Raw genomic sequence first — 19,566 nt, 5'->3', positions numbered from 1 at the left:
ATACTTACATGTTCAGGCTACATGTAGGAATCTGCTGCTGGGTGTGAAAAAGACAAGCCTGGTTCAACAGTTTAGTTGAATTTGTATTTTCTACATTTTTTAATACAAACAATTAAATATTGACCAGAAAATGAAGCCCTTGATGTAGCAGCGTCAAGTCTGACTGTTGGTACCCATTCAAACTAATACTTTTATATTTAGAGGTGTTTATTAGACCCCTCCTGCACCCAATCAGCAAAGGCTCCACTTACACCAGCGATGAGGAACCCTGTTCAGCTATTGTCCCGACCCCTACAGACACACACACACAGTCGTCACACAGAACAGCTGATCTCGGCACTGCTTTCCCCAAGCGCCTGGATAATATTATTTTCATCTTTAAGCAATGTGGACCAGAATGATTCACTGTGCCGACTTACGGTTGACATTAAATAAGACAAACATACAAATCAAATAAAAATAATTTAATCGTCCACGTTCAGTCGAATCAAGAAAAAGAGAAACAGTGAACATTTACGAACGTATATTCAGTGCCAAACTGATGCGCTCGGTTTCAAACCTCTCAGCAAAAAAACACGCGGAGAATCTTTAGGTGCGTCCGAGCGTACGCAAAAACACGAAGCGTTAAATAACTAGGCATAAAGAACGATTCAGAACGTCCTGACCTCCACGGATCGATGAGGGCGACCTTACAAATGCGATTTTAACAGAATGCGCCCAAATTCTCCATGGTCACACTCCAAAATCTCATAAAAAGCCTTCCCAGGAGAGTGGAGTCTGTTATAGTGACAAACGAGAGAAGACTCCACAGTCACGATCAGGGTTTTGGATTGGGATGATCAACAACCAGTCAGGCACCTAATACAGACGAGACAGGCTGTGTCTGAGGGCGGGAGGGACGAAGAGATTCGTAATCGCTGCTGCAGTTGCGACTGCGACCTCTGCTGGCTGGTGGCGGTGCTGCGCAGAGACGGTGAATGATGGAGAGCGGTGCGTGATCCTGATCCTGAGGCGAAAGGGTCAAGGGGGTCTGCAGCAGTGGAGGAGATGCACGTGGGGAACTGGATACGACTAAATTGTGAGGCAAATGGGACGATGCGGAAATGGAAGGATGGAAGTGTGGTGGCGTTTTATTGGCATATCACAGTGGCGGTGTGATATATTAGAAGCCTCATCCAACCTTCATTCTATTCCTTAAATATGACCAATTGTGTCTGTTGGATGCCCGGCTAGGTTGGTAGCAACCCCGACCACGCCCGACCACGCCCGACCCCCCCCAAATTAAAACAGTAAAAGCTTCCCACGTTCGATCCCTCCCTCGCCAGTCACGTAGGACTCCAGACAGTTCGGTATCGGGGCCGCGTTCATTCCAGCGGGCGTGGCTACCGAGCCTTGAGTTTACCAGACAGCAGCAGGAGCAGCAGCTCGTACACCAGGCAGGCGGTCAGGATGAGGGCGGTGCTGGACAGCAGGCCGAAGGAGAACAGGGCGAACAGCAGGTACAGCAGCGCCAGCGTCAGCAGCGTACGGTAGCTGGCCAGCGCCCTCAGACTGACCCGGGGCCTCCGGAACCCCCCTCTCGCCGGGCGCGCCGCCGGACCCCCGCGCCGTCTCTCGCTCAGGTGACGTCTGCCCATCCGGCCCAGGAAGTCCCGCCGGGAGCACAGCGCCTCCATGTGGTCTCCCCACTGCGCGAGAGGGAAGAAGCAAAGTGAGCGCGTGCGAGAAATATCGAAGCGTGAGGCGGGCGGGCGGACGGGCGCAGGCGTACCCTCTCGTTGATGAGGGACGAGAGCCGAAACAGCAGGCGCACCAGGAAGGCGATTTCGTAGCTTCTGATTGGCTGGAGCTCTGGATCCCCTCGATAGCCGATTTCGAATCTGCGCTGGCCGTTGATGATCTGCAACGACAAGCGTCAGCGGGTGTAGCCTAGCGGTTAAGGTGCTGGACTAGTAAACATAAGGTCGCTGGTTCAAACCCCACCACTGCCAGGTTGCCACCGTTGGGCCCTTGAGCGAGGCCCTTGACCCTCAATTGCTTAGATAATATGCTGTCACAGTACTGTAAGTCGCTTTGGATAAAAGCGTCCGCTAAATGTACCCCAGCCGCCCTCCTTTCCCCTCCCAGTTTAGTCATTCCCAGTTCCCCATTGTGAATCCAGAAAGCCGGATTACCCCACGCCCCTTCCGACACGTGTCCAATCAGCGGCGCTTATCACATGTCCGTTCCGAGTTCCAACACAGAACAGAGAACCGTATGGTGTACGAAGAGACACGCTAAGCTCTATGTGACCCCCCCCCCCCCCCACCACGTGATACGCTAGCACGTCTGTACCACCCGAGCGCCCGTATACAAGCTCATATACTAAAAATCACACGCTCGGTGTAACACTGTACACTGTAACAAAAGTATGTGGACGCCCCTTCTAATGACGTGTATTAATCACAACTGTTGCTATAAAGGAAATGACATGCTTCCAACTTTGCTGCAACGGTTTAGGGAAGGTGCTTTCCTGTTCCGGCATGAGCGAGCTTCTATGCACACATCGCTGACCTCAGCCCCACTCAACAGCTCCGGAATGAACCGTACACAGACAGACAATACTACAAAGTCCTGTGAGAATCCTTCTCAGAAAAGCGGCAGTGCATGCAGCACATGTGGCTCCAGAGGTTTCTCTAAAACGTTAAAACCGGACCCATCGGCCACCCGAAACCTTCGAGGACTTCGGACCGTCTGAAATCCTCACCTGCATCCGTCCCAGGTCGGTGAGCTCCAGGCCGTTTTCGGTCAGTATGCAGTCGGGCAGCTTGGACTCGCCGTCGTCTTCTGTCGAGGTCAGATTTGCCGTCAGCTGAGAGACCTGCCCCGAATTCAGCTGCGGAAATAAACACAACCAGGACGATAACCGAGGTGGTTTTTCTTCTCAAACGCTAAGATGAATGCACACGGGTGGGCATATTATAAATGTATTAATTTATTTATTTATCTAGATGTTTTATGTCGTGCCAACACGGTGCTTATATTCATAGACGGAAAGGTCAGTAATTCTCATATTTCAGTTTAGAGTTCTTGCCAGGTCTTGTTCTTAAATGTTAAACTTGAGGTTTCATTGTCAAAAATCACAAAACTTGCCATGCATGGCAGCACCTATTCTGTAGGTGAGGGGTCGATTACATCTTGGGCTGATAGACACTCCTGTAGTTCATGTGTTGGATGCAGCAGATCTGATCAGCAGAAAGACCTGATGGACTTTGACGAGGACCAGATATGGTTATGGCCGGACGACTGGGTTGAAGTGTCTCCCAATCAGCGAGAGATGACCCACAGAGAGTGGTCTGGGGAGGGACGACCCACCAACCGCGATGCCAGACGACATGAAGGCCGTGGCGTCTGGTACGGACCATCAGAAGATCTACCACAGACCATCAAAGCCCAGTCGAAGCACCCGCATGCACCTACAATGTGCACATGGGTATCAGAACAACTAAAACAAAGGGTCAAATGGTCCAAAAATTCACCCGGCATCATACTGAAGGAGCTGCAGGTAACGTCCTGGTACCAGATACCACAGGAACCCTTTTAGATGTCTTGTGGAGTCCATGTCCAGGTCTCTTTGACCGCACATAAGGCGCTATTATTATAAGATCTGACACGTTCCCTGATCCGATTCACAGGCCAACACCGGTTGAGTTTTGGAAGATTTGCGAAGGGTAAAGCATGAAAGCTCTGTGGGAATTCACCGCTGGCAGGTGAAAAGAAGCCGTCGAGAATGGGAGTGGGGGTTGGGCATGGGATCAGGACGTCCCAACGCAACATGCAGTCGATCCATAAGAGTTCGGACTCACCCGAAATATCTCACACAGGTAGTCCAGAGCCTTGTCCAGGAACTCGTGGGTCTTCCTCACACACTCGCCCGTCTCGTCCGTCTCTCCTCCCCCGAAGGCGTTGGGATCCGAGGAGCTGGTGCTGAACCACGACAGGAAGGAGGTGTTGGCGGCCACGTCGGCGGACTGATCCGAGATCCGCTTCGCCGTCTGCCGGGCCTGGGCTATGATCTGCACCAGCCTCAGCACCTAATAAAAATAAAAATAAAAAAAACCACCAAATTACCACGTTTCTGATTGGCTGGCAGGGACTAGTTACGTGGCAGGGAATATTACGTTTAATATTATGAGCCAAAAACATTAGGACCACCCGCCGTCAGAACATGCTGTCGAAACAGCTTTAACACACCGAGACCTGGACATGGACTGCACAAGACATCTAAAGGGTTCCTGTGGTATCTGGGACCAGGATGTTACCCACAGGTCCTTCAACAGTGCATCCTGGTGCCAACTCTTCCGTCTGTTGGACCAATCGGCTTTCTTCATTGCTTTGACGTCCAGTTAGGATCCATGCAAGTGATCTGCAGTAGATCCACAGTACGTCTTCTGTTGCTCCATACCAAATGTCTTGTGCATTGATGAGTATTGGCCGCCCAACAACCCGTCTTCGGTCGCACTGTCGGTGGCCAGACGATGCTCAATATCTCCCAATCTGGTCCTTGCACACACCCAGTATTTGATATCTAGAAATACATCTGTACATGCACTCGGGGTGGTCCTGATGTTTTGGCTCATGCACGTATCCGGTGGGTTTGCTCACCACGCCGCGCTGCTCCGTACCGAACATCTGCTTGTACTGGCACTCCTGCCCCTCCAGGCCGTACACGTGGCTCTTGACCTTGAAGACGGCGTCCGTCCCCGAGGGCTGGCGGGAGGACAGGAAGCTGCCCCCGTGCGCGGGAGAGAGGAACGCGCGTGCCTGCCGGTGGTGGAGGACGTGCTCGGGCTCCAGGAACAGCTGCTCTCCTGCAGGAGGAGCGGGAATTATTTTTGTCATGGACAGCATAAATATGAGGCAGAAATGGAAGCCAGGTCACAAAGTTTCATATTTATGATTAATTTATTCAATAACAGCAGTGTCCCAATATTTGTCCATATAATGTACGTTGGGCTCCCTTATTTATGCATTTTCTCCATTGGTCTCCCAATTTCAGCGCTGCTGGAGACCCCGACTGTATTTGGGAGGGGATATTCGTCTGCTCCACGCCCCCTCCGACGCATGTGCAGTCCCTCGAACCCTTCTTTTACGCCTGTACTTCGGTGGATTTGCACATGAGGCTCATCCCCTTGGTCCCTGCACAGCGTTTGAAGACCCCGCCCACTTATCCCGGTCTTTTTTCCCCACCCAGCAGACTCGATGGCCAATTTTGTCTCCTGCACCGTCCGCACTGCCGATCGTGCCCACGAGACCGGTAGCAGCGAAACTAACTAAAGCACCAGCCACAACCGCTCAGACCAGAGTTCGAATCTGAGCTGCGCTATCGACCGGACAGGCGCCTAGACGGACACAGGGTTGGCTAGCGTCCGCAAAGATGAGCAGGAATCGATGGGTCGATGAGCCGGCTGATATTTACATTCACAGCATTTAGCAGACGCTTTTATCCAAAGCGACTTACACAACGAGCTGAACACGACGAGCAACTGAGGGTTAAGGGCCTCGCTCAGGGAACCAACAACTTGGTGACGGCGGGGCTTGAACCGGCAACCTTCCGTTTACTAGTCCGGTACCTTAACCACTGACGGCAGTGCATGGTTCTTTAAAGGGAGACCCCGCCTCTACTCTAGCAGGTGAAGAGAAGCGGTCTATGGCAGCCCGTGTAACGGCGTGATCCTCTGCTCACCTTTCTGGATCATCTCCGACAGGTTGGGCTGAGCGAACACTTTGGCCACCCTGAAGACCATGAGCGCGTTTTTGGCGTTGACCAGATCGGTCCGCAGGGCTCGGTTGAGGAAACCCTGGAAGAGCTTGGTGTACATGAGAAGATTCTCGTGGACGAATGACGCCCTGTGGAACACAGACCCGGTCAGACGTGCGATACGGAGCCCTGATAATAAAAAAATAATCACCAAAAATAATCACCATTTCTCAGGTACGGATCGGTTCTGGGCGTCTGGCTTCTGATCGCCCGTGTACCTCCAGGGCTGGATATAGCTCAACCACGTCTCCAAAACCTAAAACAAGAGTGATAATGCACATCATCTAAGCATTTCCAGAGAGGGTGAGGAACAGGCATGTGCATATTTATGGATATACATAACACCGGTCGTATCGGCGTAGTATTTTTAACCCTCGGCACTATCTAGACCAGCCTTTCTCAACCGGGGTGCCGTCTGGCTTCGTCAGGGGTGCCGTCAAAAATATTCTGACAACGATGGGTCGTTCGCGAACGATCCGATTCTATTGAACGGCTCTTTAAAATGAACAAAAGGAACCGAGTCGCGCCTCTGGGAGCCGTTATAATATATATTTTTTATATTTCTGCGCAGTTCTTATCGGCTGTAATCCACCCATTCAGCTTCACATCAGTAGAGGGAATCAATCAGTCATAATAAGAGCTGTTTATTATCGAAATTCAAACCCGAAAATGGAGAGTGAGCGAGACACACACACACACACACACACACTGAGAGAGAGAGAGAGAGAGAGAGAGAGAGAGAGAGAGAGAGAGACAGACAGACACACACTGTGAGAGAGAGAGAGAGAGACAGACACACACACACACACTGTGTGAGAGAGAGAGAGAGAGAGAGAGAGAGAGAGAGAGAGAGACAGACACACACACACACTACCTCATTATTGTAAATATTATCATTTTTATTGTTATTTTTTTGCACTGTTTTTATTAATATTTTATTCTATTTTATATTTTTTTTGCACATGTAACTTTTGTATATTTTTGTTCTTTCTTATTGTTATTTTTATTATTTCTCTGTAACTTGCTTTGGCAATACGAACGTCCTTATTTGTCATGCCAGTAAGGCTTCTTTTGAGTTGAGAGAGCCGTAACCGAGCTACAGAGAGAACATGCAGAAAAGAAGCAGTGCTCTTAGTATAATGACAAACAATTGAGAAATAAACTATAAACTCGTTTGATTATGTTAAATCTGATTCGTTCATGGTGCGAACGGAGCGTTTCGAGCCTAACTTACATCGAGAACAAGTACAGGGAGCGACCGAGGGCTCTGGACCAGGAGCTCCGCGTCTGCCTCTCATCCATCCCTGCCAGAATAGGGCGATCGTGTGCATCATCCCAGGCTCAGGTTTCCCATTAAAAGTAAGTCACGTTTACCCCCCCCCCCTCCCTAAATGACACCTTATGGTGTGTGTGCGTGTGTGTCAGCGGTCCGAGGGATGCAGAGTGTACGTTTTTTAATACATTTTAGACTGGGGTGACTTGAGATTTTGCGTACTTTTAAAGGGTGCCGTGACTGAAAAAAGGTTGAGAAACACTGATCTAGACCACTATCGGACCAAGGCAACACAAACACTGCATCTTACTCTCTCTGTACAATCTGGTCCCACTGTGGTTTACAATATTTAACATAAAGCCTCCACAAAGCGGCCCTTGTGTACAAGTTTATTTGATTATTATTATTTTTCTCTGCGACCCTTCTCTAGACGTTCAGATCGTCCTTGTTGTCGGTGTGACTGTGTTTACTCCGAGGGTTTGTACACCATCACTCTATACGTACAGTATACGGACAAAAGTATCCGGACGCCCCTTCTAGTAACTGGATTCATGCGTTTCAGCCACAACTAATTCAATGACAAACGAAATTAAATGCTTTAGGGAAGGCCCTTTTCTGTTCCTGCACGACATAGCCCCACGCAACAGTTCTGGAATGAACCGGAACATCAGCGTCTTCACCCAGCTGGCACGAAGTCTTATACACATTCCAATATACTCAGCCTTCTTAGAAGAGCGGCTGTTGTTCTGGCTGAAAAGATGACCTAAAAATGGGACGTCCGACAAGCTCGTGGTCAGGTGTCCAAATACTTCTGACCATATAGCGTATTTTTGCAAGTGGACAGAATTGCAGAATTGTAAGATGTGCCGAGACCATCTGAGGACTTCCTCGGCAAATGATTGGTTTTACATTATTATTATTATTGTTTCTGGACAAAAACCTTTTAACTCTTCACTTAAAAAAAAATACAAGATCTTTAATAATTTTGAGCAATTTATTTTACAAAAAGCCAGAAAAGTGCAATAAATGTGGGAAATTGTGTTTTGTTACTATATAATTGTTTCAGAACCAAAACCTCAGACTTAGTTCATTATAATAATAAATAAACTTTATATTTGCCTAAAGACTTTGCTGGGTTTGTCCTGGGTTTTAACATGATTTAACTAATAAACTACAGGAGGCAAAAATCACAAAAAAATAAAAAAAATCATATTGCTCAGGGGTCCTGGATTTGTGCTCTTTAAACCCACTACTACCGACCCGGCCGAGCGTCCACGCAAACACAGTCGGCCGAGTTTGAAGGAGGGAAGGTCAGACGGTTCCGGATGCCTCAGCGAGAGCTTAGCGTAGCTCTCCGTGCGCGATACGGCTCTCTGTGGGAACGCAACACTGACGGGCGATAAGAAGCGGTTGCAGGCTGGACGAGAGTCAGAAAGGGCGTGTTGTGATCCGGCTCTCCTCAATCAGATGAAATTGGGAACTGGATATGACTATCATTTAGTGATTATAGCATATTGATGATCTATTCACCTCACCACCCCTAACACACTATTCTGCTCTACTTGAACCTAAATAAGCTGCTTTTATGAGTAAAAAGTATCGGCGATACCGGCCCTGTGTTTACCTCGGTACCGGATGGATTACTTAATGGACACGTACCGCTCTGAAGGAGGCGTCGAGAGGCCAGTGACCGAAGCAGTGCTGCAGGAAGACGTACAGCTTCTGCTGAACGAATCTCTGCACCACCACCCTGCAGGAGCAGAACAGAACAGAAAGTATGAAACGTAAACACAGACGGAGCTCTACAGGTACCGGTGCCGTACCAGTTCTGCACACTCACCTCTTGAACTCCTCCAGCGGGCTGGCGTGGGAGTGCGTGGAGGGCGAGGAGGGCGTCTGCTCCTGCTTCAGGCTGTTGGAAAAGGCGTGGAGGTGTTTGACCAGCAGACGCACCACCAGGACGTGCTCCTCCGTGGGACTGAAGGGCTCCTGACGCGTTCCAGACCGCAACACACAATCACAGATGTATTGTTAGCGGGCGTGGCCCGAGGCATTTCTCGCATCACCGTTTCTCACATTCCGTTCACACCCGGTCTTTTCAAGCAGCCGAAATATCTGGACTGGACCAGTATGACAGACATGGAGATGGGACACCGACCGTGGAACACGCTTTACTCAACACGTATTCCTCTACGGTTTGGGTAGCCGCCCGGACCATACAGCACTTTGATAAGGACCATCCGGCCGCACCCTTCCTCACACAGAGCCGACAGTCCGTGTCATGTGGTGCCAAGTCTACTCGGACCATAATACATTTCTCATACCACACCAGTCCACTACTGCTGAGACCTGGGGTTCGAATCTCGGTGCTATCAGCCAGGCGGGCGTCTAGCCAAGCATGACTGGCTATATCTGAGACAGAACCTGTGAGGGGCATCTGGCATACAAACTGTACCATATTAGAAAAATATCATATCGCTCAGGGGTCCAGGATTTGTGCTCTTTACACCACTACTACCGACCCGGCCGAGCGTCCACACAAACACAGTTGGCCGTGTTTGAAGAAGGGCGAGAGCAAGAGCTTAGCGTAGCTCTCCGTGCGCGATACGGCTCTCTGTGGGAACGCAACACTGACAGGCGATAAGAAGCGGTTGCAGGCTGGACGCGTGACAGAAAGGGCGTGTTGTGAGATCGAATTGGGAGCTGGATATGACTAAACTGGTAGATAAAGACTGGAATGTTTAGTTTGTTGAAACAGCCAGGTGTAAACGGAGACAGCACGTTATGTTAGCACATTTATTCATTTAAAAAACGGACGGTAGGCTAATTCTGATCCGTGTCGCTGTTTTAAATACATAAAACGTTCAGCATTAAACCATTTTATCACCGTCGTGAGTCCAGGCATCTGAACCCCGAGCCAACCGGCCCTTCCTAAAGCTGACGGACTCGGCACTACGACCTGCTCTCGATCCGCATCCCTGACCTATCTACCCGTCCTATTTGTTCCGTTCGTTTACCTCCAGGAAGCCCGAATGAAAAGGTAAAAGTACTTGGTATGTGTGGAGGGTCCCAGAGCCTGGTGGGGCGGGGGGCTGGTACAGCATGCTGGACATATTGAGGCGGTACTGCAGCAACGCCAGCTGAAGGACCCATCACAAAGTGAGGAGGAGGAACACACAACAGAGAAGAGAGAGAGGGAAACCAGGAGGAGGTGAACGTGACGATAGAAAAGGAAAAAAAAAAAAAAGGAGAACAGAGTGTAAGAAGAGTCCAAGAAAACAAAAAATATGAATGAACTTGGAGAAACGTGGAGAAAAAAAGAGAGAACATGACAAAAAAACAATAATGACCACACACACAAATGCAATGCAAACTGGCATGATGCAGTGTTGTCCTTTTCACACGCCTGCGGGTACGCTCATGTTCGTATACCACCCCCAAACACAATCACTGTGCCAATCTGTACATTTACAATTTCCTTTTGCACTCTGGAAAGCAGTCGTTTGTGTCTGTGCGCTGCCGGACCAGCAGGTGGCACTGCAGAGGCTCAAACCCGTGTCTCTGGGGTAGTGGCCAAAAAAAAAAGCATCGCCACTTGCACCACCTGCGTCTCAGCCAAGGGGCAGTATTAAGAGTCGGGCTCTAGAATGGACGTTGTCTTAGATGCAAATGCCTCAACTGGCCAGCAGAGGTCGCAACTGCAGCAGCGATGAGAAACTTATTCGACATCCTGCTCTTAGACACAGCAAATCGTGCCTGTGTGGGGGTCCGGTTAGGCTGCCGGACCAGCAGGTGGCACTGATAAGGCTCAAACCTATGTCTCTGGGGTAGTGGGCAAAACACTCTGCCACTTGCACCGGAAAGGCAGTGTGTGATAAAAGAAAGGGCAAATCTTCATATGTAAGCTGGCAGACCAGCAGGTGGCACTGTTGAGACTCAAACCTGTGTCTCTGGGGCAGTGGGCAAAACACTCTGCCACCTGCGCCTTAGCCAGTCACAGGTTTGGCATTTTGTGGTAGCATGAAGGGCAAATCTTCATCTGTAGTCTGCCGGACCAGCAGGTGGCACTGTTGAGGCTCAAACCCGTGTCTCTGAGGTAGTGGGCCGCGTACGCGCGCCACCCGCTTCTTAGCCAGTTACAGGTCTGGCAGTATGTGGTAGCACAAAGGGCAAATCTTCATCTGTACGCTGCCAGACCAGCAGGTGGCACTGTTGAGGCTCAAACCCGTGTCTCTGGGGTAGTAAGCAAAAAACTGCGCCACTGGCACCACTCATGCCTTAGCCAATCATGGGAATGGCAGTATGTGGCTGGCACTGTTGAGGCTCAAACCCGTGTCTCTGGGGCAGTGGGCAAAAAACTCTGCGCCTTAGCCAGTCACGGAATGGCAGTATGTGGCAACAGAAAGGGCAAATCTTTATCTGTACGCTGCCAGACCAGCAGGTGGCACCGCTGAGGCTCAAACCCGTGTCTCTGGAGTAGTGGGCAAAAAACTCCGCCACCTGCACCACCCGCACACTGGCACGTGCTCCGCACTGCGGGCACCTCAGCCAGCCGCGGGAATGGCAGTATGTGGTAGCACAAAGGGCAAATCTTCATATGAAGGCTTCCAGACCAGCAGGTGGCACTGCTGAGGCTCGAACACGAGTCTCTGAGGCTGCAAGCAAATGAATTAAGACTGCCCCGCCTCATTCAGCACTCTTATAATAACAGAAAATGATTCGTTTTCATTCCAGTCCCGAATTGGAACTCCTACTGCCACTGCAGACCCTACCGCCCCCCCCCCGCGGTATCGTGCGAGGAGAGTCGGGCTCTAGTGTAGACCTTCTCTCGGGTGCAGCTGCCTCGACCAACCAGCAGAGGTCGTAACTGCAGCGGCGATGAGGAGCTCGTTCGACCTCTCGCTCTTAGACGCAGCGAACTGTGCCTGTGTGGGGGGTCCGGTCAGGTCGCCAGCACAAAGAAAACCACGTATGGTTTCGTTAAAGCTCATAAATTCGCCGAACATGACCGCCGTCTTTATTTCATATTTTAATCGGAATGAAATTTGCTTCGCGTTAAGAGAAGTGAAAAGGAGACGCTGCATCTAGATTCAAATTTATTTAACTACTTATTTATTCTGTATTTTCCCCCTTTATCTCCATATTTAGTCGTTTCCGCTTCCCGATTGTGAATCCGCTGGTGCTTGCACGACCCCCGACGCGATCGATAAGGGCCGGATCACAGCACGTGTCCGATCCGAAGCCGTGTTGGCTCACACACAGAGACGTATCGCGTCTGGAGAGACACGCTAAGCTCCGTGTGACCCCCCCCCCCAGTCCTAAAGATCGCATATAACAGCACCAGCAGGATATACGTCATCCAACCGTCCACCCATCCATCAAACACGGCCAACTGTGTCTGTGTGGACGCCCAACCTGGTCAGTGGCGCAGTTCCCAACTGAGATTCACGGTTTACGTCCCATCTGACCCCATATGTAATCGTGCCGCGTCCGAATCTGACCGACGGACTAAATTTGGGACAAAGGGGGGGCATTTCTGGCACATCATAGAGCAAACCGGTGATATAAACAAAATGCAAATGAAAGTGCAGAATGCACCGACCGGGCTGACTGGAGGCAGGCTAATTCTCATAAACGCCAAGCTAATTAGCAGCCTAAAGAGTACCTGGCGGCAAAAACGGCACAGCACGAACCGCAAAAGCGCACGCCAGGAGCCGAGGAGACGTCACCATGCTCTCTCTACCAGAACCGCATGCCGAACCGGCTCACCAGAAGGACCCCGAGAAAAGGAAGCGGACGGAGAGCCGAAGCCGAAGCCGAACCGAACCCGGGTTAGCGAGGACGGGCCGAGCGCGGTGAGCGCGGGACCACGGCCCGGAGAGCGCGCGTGCGTATGAGGTGGCGAGGGACTCGTGCAGCGACCCCCCTTGCTGTATGGAGCGCGCGGCGGAGGCGCGGCCGCAGGGTGGTCAGCCGTGCGGCGGAGGAGGAGCGGGGGGGGGGGGTCTGCTGCTCTCTTACCTTCACCTGAGGAGACTGCAGCTTCTGGTAGACCTCCAGAGAATAGTGATGGAGCCACATCTCCACAAACACCTGCAGACACACACACACACAGCTTCATTAGCCAAACGTTTTTGGACACCCGACGAGAGGCTTGTCGTACGTCCCGTTTCAACCTCTATGTGATCTTTTCAGCTAGGAGTGGGAATTTGTGCCCGTTCAGTCGAAAGATGACAGAATTTGTATGGCTGAGCACCGATGCTGGAGTTCCACTTCATTTCAGAGCTGTTGAGTAGGGCTGAGGTCTTTTTTCATCATGCACAAGGCCTTCCCTAACCTGTTTCTGCACATCATTTCCTTTATATGATTGATTTATTACACCCGTAAGCAACTGTCGTCACCGATACGCATGAATTAGATCATTAAAAGGGGCGTCCTTATACTTTTGTCCACACAGTTCGAATCTCGGCTGTGCTGCTGACCTGGCCCGGGCGTCCGGCAGACCCGATTGGCAGAGTCTGTCTGAAAACCTAGCGCATTTAACCCCTACGTCATCCTACACCCCCCCCCCCCCCCCGAGAAGAGGGCGTGTCTAAATTCTTATACCCCTTAGAATGCTTCCGGAGCCCCCTCAGCGCTGAAGATCAATCCCAGCATTCAGCGCGGCGCGACTTTTCTCACAAAGAACTACGAACGTGGCGGATGAATCAGATGCGGAGCAACCAACAGAGTTCCTCTCGATTTATAATGTAAACAAATCCTCATCGATGTAAAGCAAAGCTCTCTACGTACCTATCCTCACCTATGGTCACGAGCCTTGGGTAATGACCGAAAGAACGGGGTCGCGGATACAAGCGGCGGCGTGTCGCTGGGCGTCTCTAAGCAGAGCGTCTAAATAATCTGATTATGAGCTCCGTGTGTTATTAGAATCCTCTCTACTGAGGAGCAGATCAGGTAGGTAGAGATACGACTTGACGTGTGGGTGGTGCGAGAGATCTTAACCTGCAGAAGGGTTTCGGATCTCCAGAACTCCTGGGCGGCGGGGTCGGCGTTCGCCGAGGGTTGATGGGAGATGTGACGCTTCAGCAGACTGCTGCTGTGGACGCCGTAGCCCACGTACGGCATGCTGGGAGACCTGAGACACACAAACACAAGCAAAGCACAACACCAGGTTGGTCCATTTTAGTCTACTGAGGAGGATTTCACAGTGTTTCTGTGGGAATTTCTATCCATTCAGACCAGCATGAGCAAGTCTTCAAACTTCGATCAGGACCAGATTGTTATGACCAGCCAATGAACAAAAGTATTGGGACGCCCCTTCTAATTTAGAAAATACACCGATCAGCCATAACCTCCTTGTTTCTACACTCACTGTCCATGTTATCAGCTCCACTTACCATATAGAAGCACTTTGTAGTTCTACAATTACTGACTGTAGTCCATCTGTTCTTCAATGGTCAGGACCCCCACAGAGCAGGTATTATTTAGGTGGTGGATGATTCTCAGCACTGCAGTGACACTGACATGGTGCTGGTGTGTTAGTGTGTGTTGTGCTGGAGTTTTTAAACACCGTGTCCACTCACCGTCCACTCTATTAGACGCTCCTACCTAGTCGGTCCACCTTGTAGATGTAAAGTCAGAGACGATCGCTCATCTATTGCTGCTGTTTGAGTCGGTCATCTTCTAGACCTTCATCAGTGGTCACAGGACGCTGCCCACGGGGCGCTGTCGGCTGGATGTTTTTGGTCGGTGGACGATTCTCAGTCCAGCAGTGACGGTGAGGTGTTTAAAAACTCCAGCAGCGCTGCTGTGTCTGATCCACTCATACCAGCACAACACACACTAACACACCACCACCACGTCAGTGTCACTGCAGTGCCGAGAATCATCCACCACCTAAATAATACCTGCTCTGTGGTGGTCCTGTGGGGGTCCTGACCATTGAAGAACAGGGTGAAAGGAGCTAACAAAGCATGTAGAGAAACAGATGGACTACAGTCAGTAATTGTAGAACTACAAAGTGCTTCTATATGGTAAGTGGAGCTGATAAACTGGACAGTGAGTGTAGAAACAAGGAGGCGGTTTTAATGTTATGGCTGTTTAAGTTTAGGGAAGGCCCAGCATAATCAAGCTCTTGACTGAATGGGCACAAATTCCCATACACAGACACACATCAAAGCCTCCTCAGAAAATCAGGTCCAGAAAGCTCACGGTCAGATTTTCTTTTGATCTTTCTTTTGATCTATCGATCAGAAAGTTAAAATACCGTGGAGCAGGAGACGCCACAGACCCCCTGGGATCGGAGAACGGAGACGGGGGCACGTTCCCCTCGGTGGGTAGGAAGTGTTTGAGGTAGGCATCGACGAGGACGAAGTACGCGCTGTCGGAAGAGCACGCCAGCTGGCCCAGAGCGTAGTTCTGCAAACGAGCATTAAAATACGGCATCAATTAATAAATTAAATAAAAAATACAAACATATAAAGGAAGCGTTAAACACTGAGGAATGATTCACCTTTGGTGCGATTAGACTGGAAGCGAAGTTGAACATGTAGTACTCGAACGCATCTGGGGGAAAAAAAAAAGATCGTTCCTGGTCAGGGTCCAGGCTGATCCGGACACCCAAATCGAACGTCACGTACCGCGAGCGACGTTAACACACTTACCGAGCGTCAGCAGGCCCGACACGGGGAACTGCAGCTTATTGTGGAACAGGGGGCAATCGGGGAGAACGCCCACCTGGATCGAAGTCTTCACGGGACCCTAGAGAGACCGCATACATGTACACATATCGTAAGGTTAAGCGAGCGCCATGGTAACGAGGCGTCTCAAATGCGCACGGTGAGGTTCGGACGTACGGGCAGGTAACTGATGGGGATGTCGTACTTGTAGTCCTCGGCGTGCAGCTTGTACACCAGCTTCATCATGGGGCCGCTGTGGGGAAACACCACACGCGGTTAAAGCGACTACAGCACGCGACAGGTAACACTACCCCCCCCCAAAAGATCCCAAATAAAACAGAAACCTATAATAGCACCGGCATTGTAAGAGGAAGGACAATCTGGGAAGTAATGCCAGTTCACTTTTCATCTTTTTAGGAAACAGGTACCTGTTAAGCTGTGGGATATAAAGCGACCCTAAAAAAAGCAGAGCGCACCTGTAGTTCCAATCGTGCAATCTGATTGGTCTAAATACACTCCGTGTTGTCACATTTGATAACAGTACGTTACTGTTTTTTCACCATACCTGTATCACCCCACTTGACCCCTAATGTTTTTTCTTCCTTCTGTAGGTAAAAGCAACCCAATGGTACAGAAAGGTTGAGAGTTCAAATCCCAGCTTTGGCATCTACACACTGTTGGGCCCTTGAGCAAGGCCCTTAACCCTGTATGCTCCAGGTGCGCTGTACAATGGCTTTATGTATGGCGATGTATTTATATAACCAATAAAGGTATTCTTCAGGGCAGTTGTAGCCTAGTGGTTGCCACTGTTTGGCCCTTAACTCTCAATTGCTTGGACAATCTACTGACCACAGCACTGTAAGTCGCTTTAGATAAAAATAAATGCTGAAAATGTAAATGAAAAATGTAAACACAGGTGGGTGCTGAGGGTGTGTGTGTGTAATACGGCTCTGTGTAAGAACTGGCAGGTGATAAGAAGCGGTCACAGACTGGACACGGGTCCTTGGGGGTCGTGTGGTGATCCTGCTCTCCTTCGATCAGGGTTGTTCATGCGGTAGCGGATTCAAAATCAAAAATCGGAAATGACTGACGCAGAACGGGGGAACAAAAGAGCAACACGAGCAAACAAAATCATAATAAGTGACTGCACAGACACCAAGGACAAACCTCGGATGCAGGAAGTCCATGACGAGGTTATATTCGTTCATGCGGGGGTGCAGAAAGCGCAGGTTCCAGCCCACGATCACCCCATCCAGGCTGCCGAAAATACTCTCAACCAGCCACGGGAACACCAGGTGTAACTCCTACTCAGGTACAAGAGAGAAGAGCTTCAAAACACTGCACCGATCAGCCTGGATAAGGAATACGGACGTCCAGGCTAGAATAATGCCAACGCATTTTGTATTGTATTTTATTATATTTTTCCTCGGTTAAATGTGCTGTCTGGTCTGTTAAATATGTTACATGTCATACATGTGTACTTTCACCAAGACTAATATCTTGTATGCGTAACACCCTTGGTGAAATAAAGTCATTCTGAAATGGACACTCGTGAGGAGGCAAAGAGACGATTATGGTGATATTTTAACGTGTGAATCTGAGCCGAATCTGCATCAGTGTGGAATAAGGTGCAGATCCAGGGTTACAGCTCCACGTGTATCTGTGTTTATCTGGATTCTCCTCCCTGTTTCACTTTTAAACTTGTGTTACAGCTCCAGCTTCTGAGAAACGGTGAGAGTCAGAATCAGCTTCTCCCAGAGTCTAAAACGCTTCTGGTTGAAAATAAAGCTTAACGTGGTTTAATGTAGTAAAAGAAGGAGACAGGAGCACTAAACTTCTCTTCATTATTACTGCTCATAAGTTCCTCCACTAATCACATTCCTCACTCGCTGTTTTACTACAATAAGTCACGCTAAGTTCTGTCACTTCTCATGTGAATGCGCCAATACGTAAATCTGGAATACGGTATTCCGAGATCGAGCATCTCCAGCATTAAGAAGCTTCAGGAAACAATAAAGAAGTAAAACTAAAGTGCAGCTTTTATTGTATTTTTATTGATGTGTAACTGTTAGTAATTGTATTTCAGTGTGTTTATATTATATTTGTGTTATTTTTAGTGTATAAGAGTCAAAAACAACCTCATTATTTTACATGAGACTAAAATATCTGCAGCTCCACGGGACCATGGACGCATTAACAGGTTCCCCAAACATCCTTATGGGGAAAAAAATACCTTAAGTTTCTAGGTACCGCTGTAAGAATGTACCTTAGCTGGATAATCATCGATCACCTTGACCAGCTCCTGGCATCGCTGAGGAAGTGGTTTGCTGGTCCAGTCTGCTTTCAGATTTGCCTGTCAGACAGATAAGCACAGTAAATAAACCGTCTGCACAACGCGGCTGTAATAGCATTTTTTTGTTTTGTTTATTTATTAAGATTTTAACGTCATGTTTGACACTTTGGTTAAATTCATGACAGGACAGGTCGTCACTGCTTACACAAGATTCATCAGTTGAAGTTTTTAATATCAAACACAGTCATGGACAATTTTGTCTCTCCGGTTCACCTGACTGCACGTCTTTGGACTGTGGTAGGAAACCGGAGCTCCCAGAGGAAACCCACACAGAAAGGACCCAGACCCCTCCACCTGGGGATCAAACCCAGAACCTTCTTGCTGTGAGGCGACAGTGCTACCCACCGAGACACGCGGCTGTAATACCAAGACATCTTTACTTACCAGGAGGTAACTGGGCTGAGGCATGGCAGCAGGCACAGCCATCGTGGTCTGGACTGCAGATCAAGCAGTGATGTTCCTCTGTTCAGCAGAAACAAAAGAACTTACTGTGACATTTTAAGTCATTTTATAAAAACAAATGATGCCCCCCTTCCTAAAACATGTGATCCCACGTGTATAGATTGTTTACATTGCAAAGTGAGTCTCTCCACTCCTAAGTACACGAGTTAAATGTGCCTAATGTTGTATGAATGCTTCTAAACATTATAACCTCTTTATAGTGTTCAAAAAAGTTTTGCTTTATTAAAAACTGGCTAAAATAAATGGCTTATAATAAAGCCCAGCGATTGAGAAGGTTAGTCCAGCTGCAGCATCCTCAAGTTAAGTGTATTTGTAAGAAAAGTGTGAAGAATCAGTCGCATGTACGTAATACTGTTAACAACAGTCACAGTATTCCGTACAGTCCAATATTAAGATTTAAACTGGATTAAAACTGTTCCGTGGTGTATTGAAGCACCCAGACGACGGCACACATTTAGCTGTGGTATTGCCCGACAGCATTATTTGACTGACCCGACTTTAAAACTATTAAACATTAAAACTCCATGATGAAGTTTAGCTGTGCGGAACACTGTGAACTTACCTGCTGCCACTGTTAGCTAGCTTAGCTACAAAGCAGCTAAAATGCGCCTCACGGGAACTCTTAACAATTTAAAAACAAGATTGCTCCTACACACTAATACATAAATAAATTATATTTAAAGCGAATAAGCATTACCTCACACAATAGCGGAGAAATGTTTAAATCTGGTAACTTAATTCTAATAAACCGCGTTCACCTCTGAAACACTCTGAGACAGAGGCGGATCATGACGTCACTTCCGATAACGGCGGCGTCTCAAATCGCGTTCAAGTAGCAGCTAGTCTGTCAGATTAGCATAACAGCAGTTCTTAAACTTTTTACTGTCATAAAAAGCTCCGTGTGTCAAACAAAACAGCTCAAAACATTTAAAAATAAAGAACATTAGGCAAAATATGCTTTATTATATTTTACTCTTAATGTTTTTTCCCCATAGTAAAC

The 19,566-nt window shown here is 48.9% G+C and overlaps 2 protein-coding genes across 4 annotated transcripts in view; both read right to left on the bottom strand.

The window, feature by feature from the left end:
- Positions 1–19,566, bottom strand: part of rpl17 (ribosomal protein L17) — a 172,607-nt gene that overhangs the window by 129,345 nt on the left and 23,696 nt on the right. The window lies entirely within an intron of this gene.
- smpd4 (sphingomyelin phosphodiesterase 4) lies at positions 450–19,336 on the bottom strand. Of its 3 annotated transcripts, none has more exons than XM_063011672.1 (20): positions 19,264–19,336; positions 18,489–18,566; positions 18,018–18,104; positions 16,919–17,055; positions 15,929–16,004; positions 15,737–15,833; positions 15,586–15,638; positions 15,340–15,491; positions 14,076–14,208; positions 13,095–13,166; positions 10,124–10,213; positions 8,914–9,062; positions 8,733–8,823; positions 5,965–6,056; positions 5,726–5,889; positions 4,645–4,850; positions 3,846–4,073; positions 2,747–2,875; positions 1,772–1,900; positions 450–1,688 (listed from the first exon to the last, which is right to left on the bottom strand). In XM_063011672.1, exons 2-20 carry the CDS (start codon positions 18,528–18,530, stop codon positions 1,383–1,385), a joined length of 2,433 nt encoding a protein of 810 aa, XP_062867742.1. In that variant the 5' UTR covers positions 18,531–18,566; positions 19,264–19,336; the 3' UTR covers positions 450–1,382. The 3 variants fall into 3 exon arrangements, with proteins under 3 accessions (XP_062867742.1, XP_062867743.1, XP_062867744.1); XM_063011673.1 differs by lacking the exon at positions 19,264–19,336 and adding an exon at positions 19,129–19,254; XM_063011674.1 differs by lacking the exon at positions 10,124–10,213.

Source organism: Trichomycterus rosablanca, chromosome 16 (assembly GCF_030014385.1).
Source record: "Trichomycterus rosablanca isolate fTriRos1 chromosome 16, fTriRos1.hap1, whole genome shotgun sequence".
Taxonomy (NCBI): domain Eukaryota; kingdom Metazoa; phylum Chordata; class Actinopteri; order Siluriformes; family Trichomycteridae; genus Trichomycterus; species Trichomycterus rosablanca.
The sequence above is the reverse complement of the archived record's forward strand: the minus strand, read 5'-3'. Positions and strand labels throughout refer to the sequence as shown.

Excerpts from the sequence above, each read along its gene's own strand:
- smpd4 (XM_063011672.1), bottom strand. The coding sequence starts at position 18,530 with ATGGCTGTGCCTGCTGCCATGCCTCAGCCCAGTTACCTCCTG. Across the intron at positions 17,056-18,017 it reads TCGATGATTATCCAGCTAAG|GAGTTACACCTGGTGTTCCC; the intron begins GTACATTCTTAC and ends GTACCTGAGTAG. Across the intron at positions 8,824-8,913 it reads CCGCTGGAGGAGTTCAAGAG|GGTGGTGGTGCAGAGATTCG; the intron begins GTGAGTGTGCAG and ends CTGCTCCTGCAG.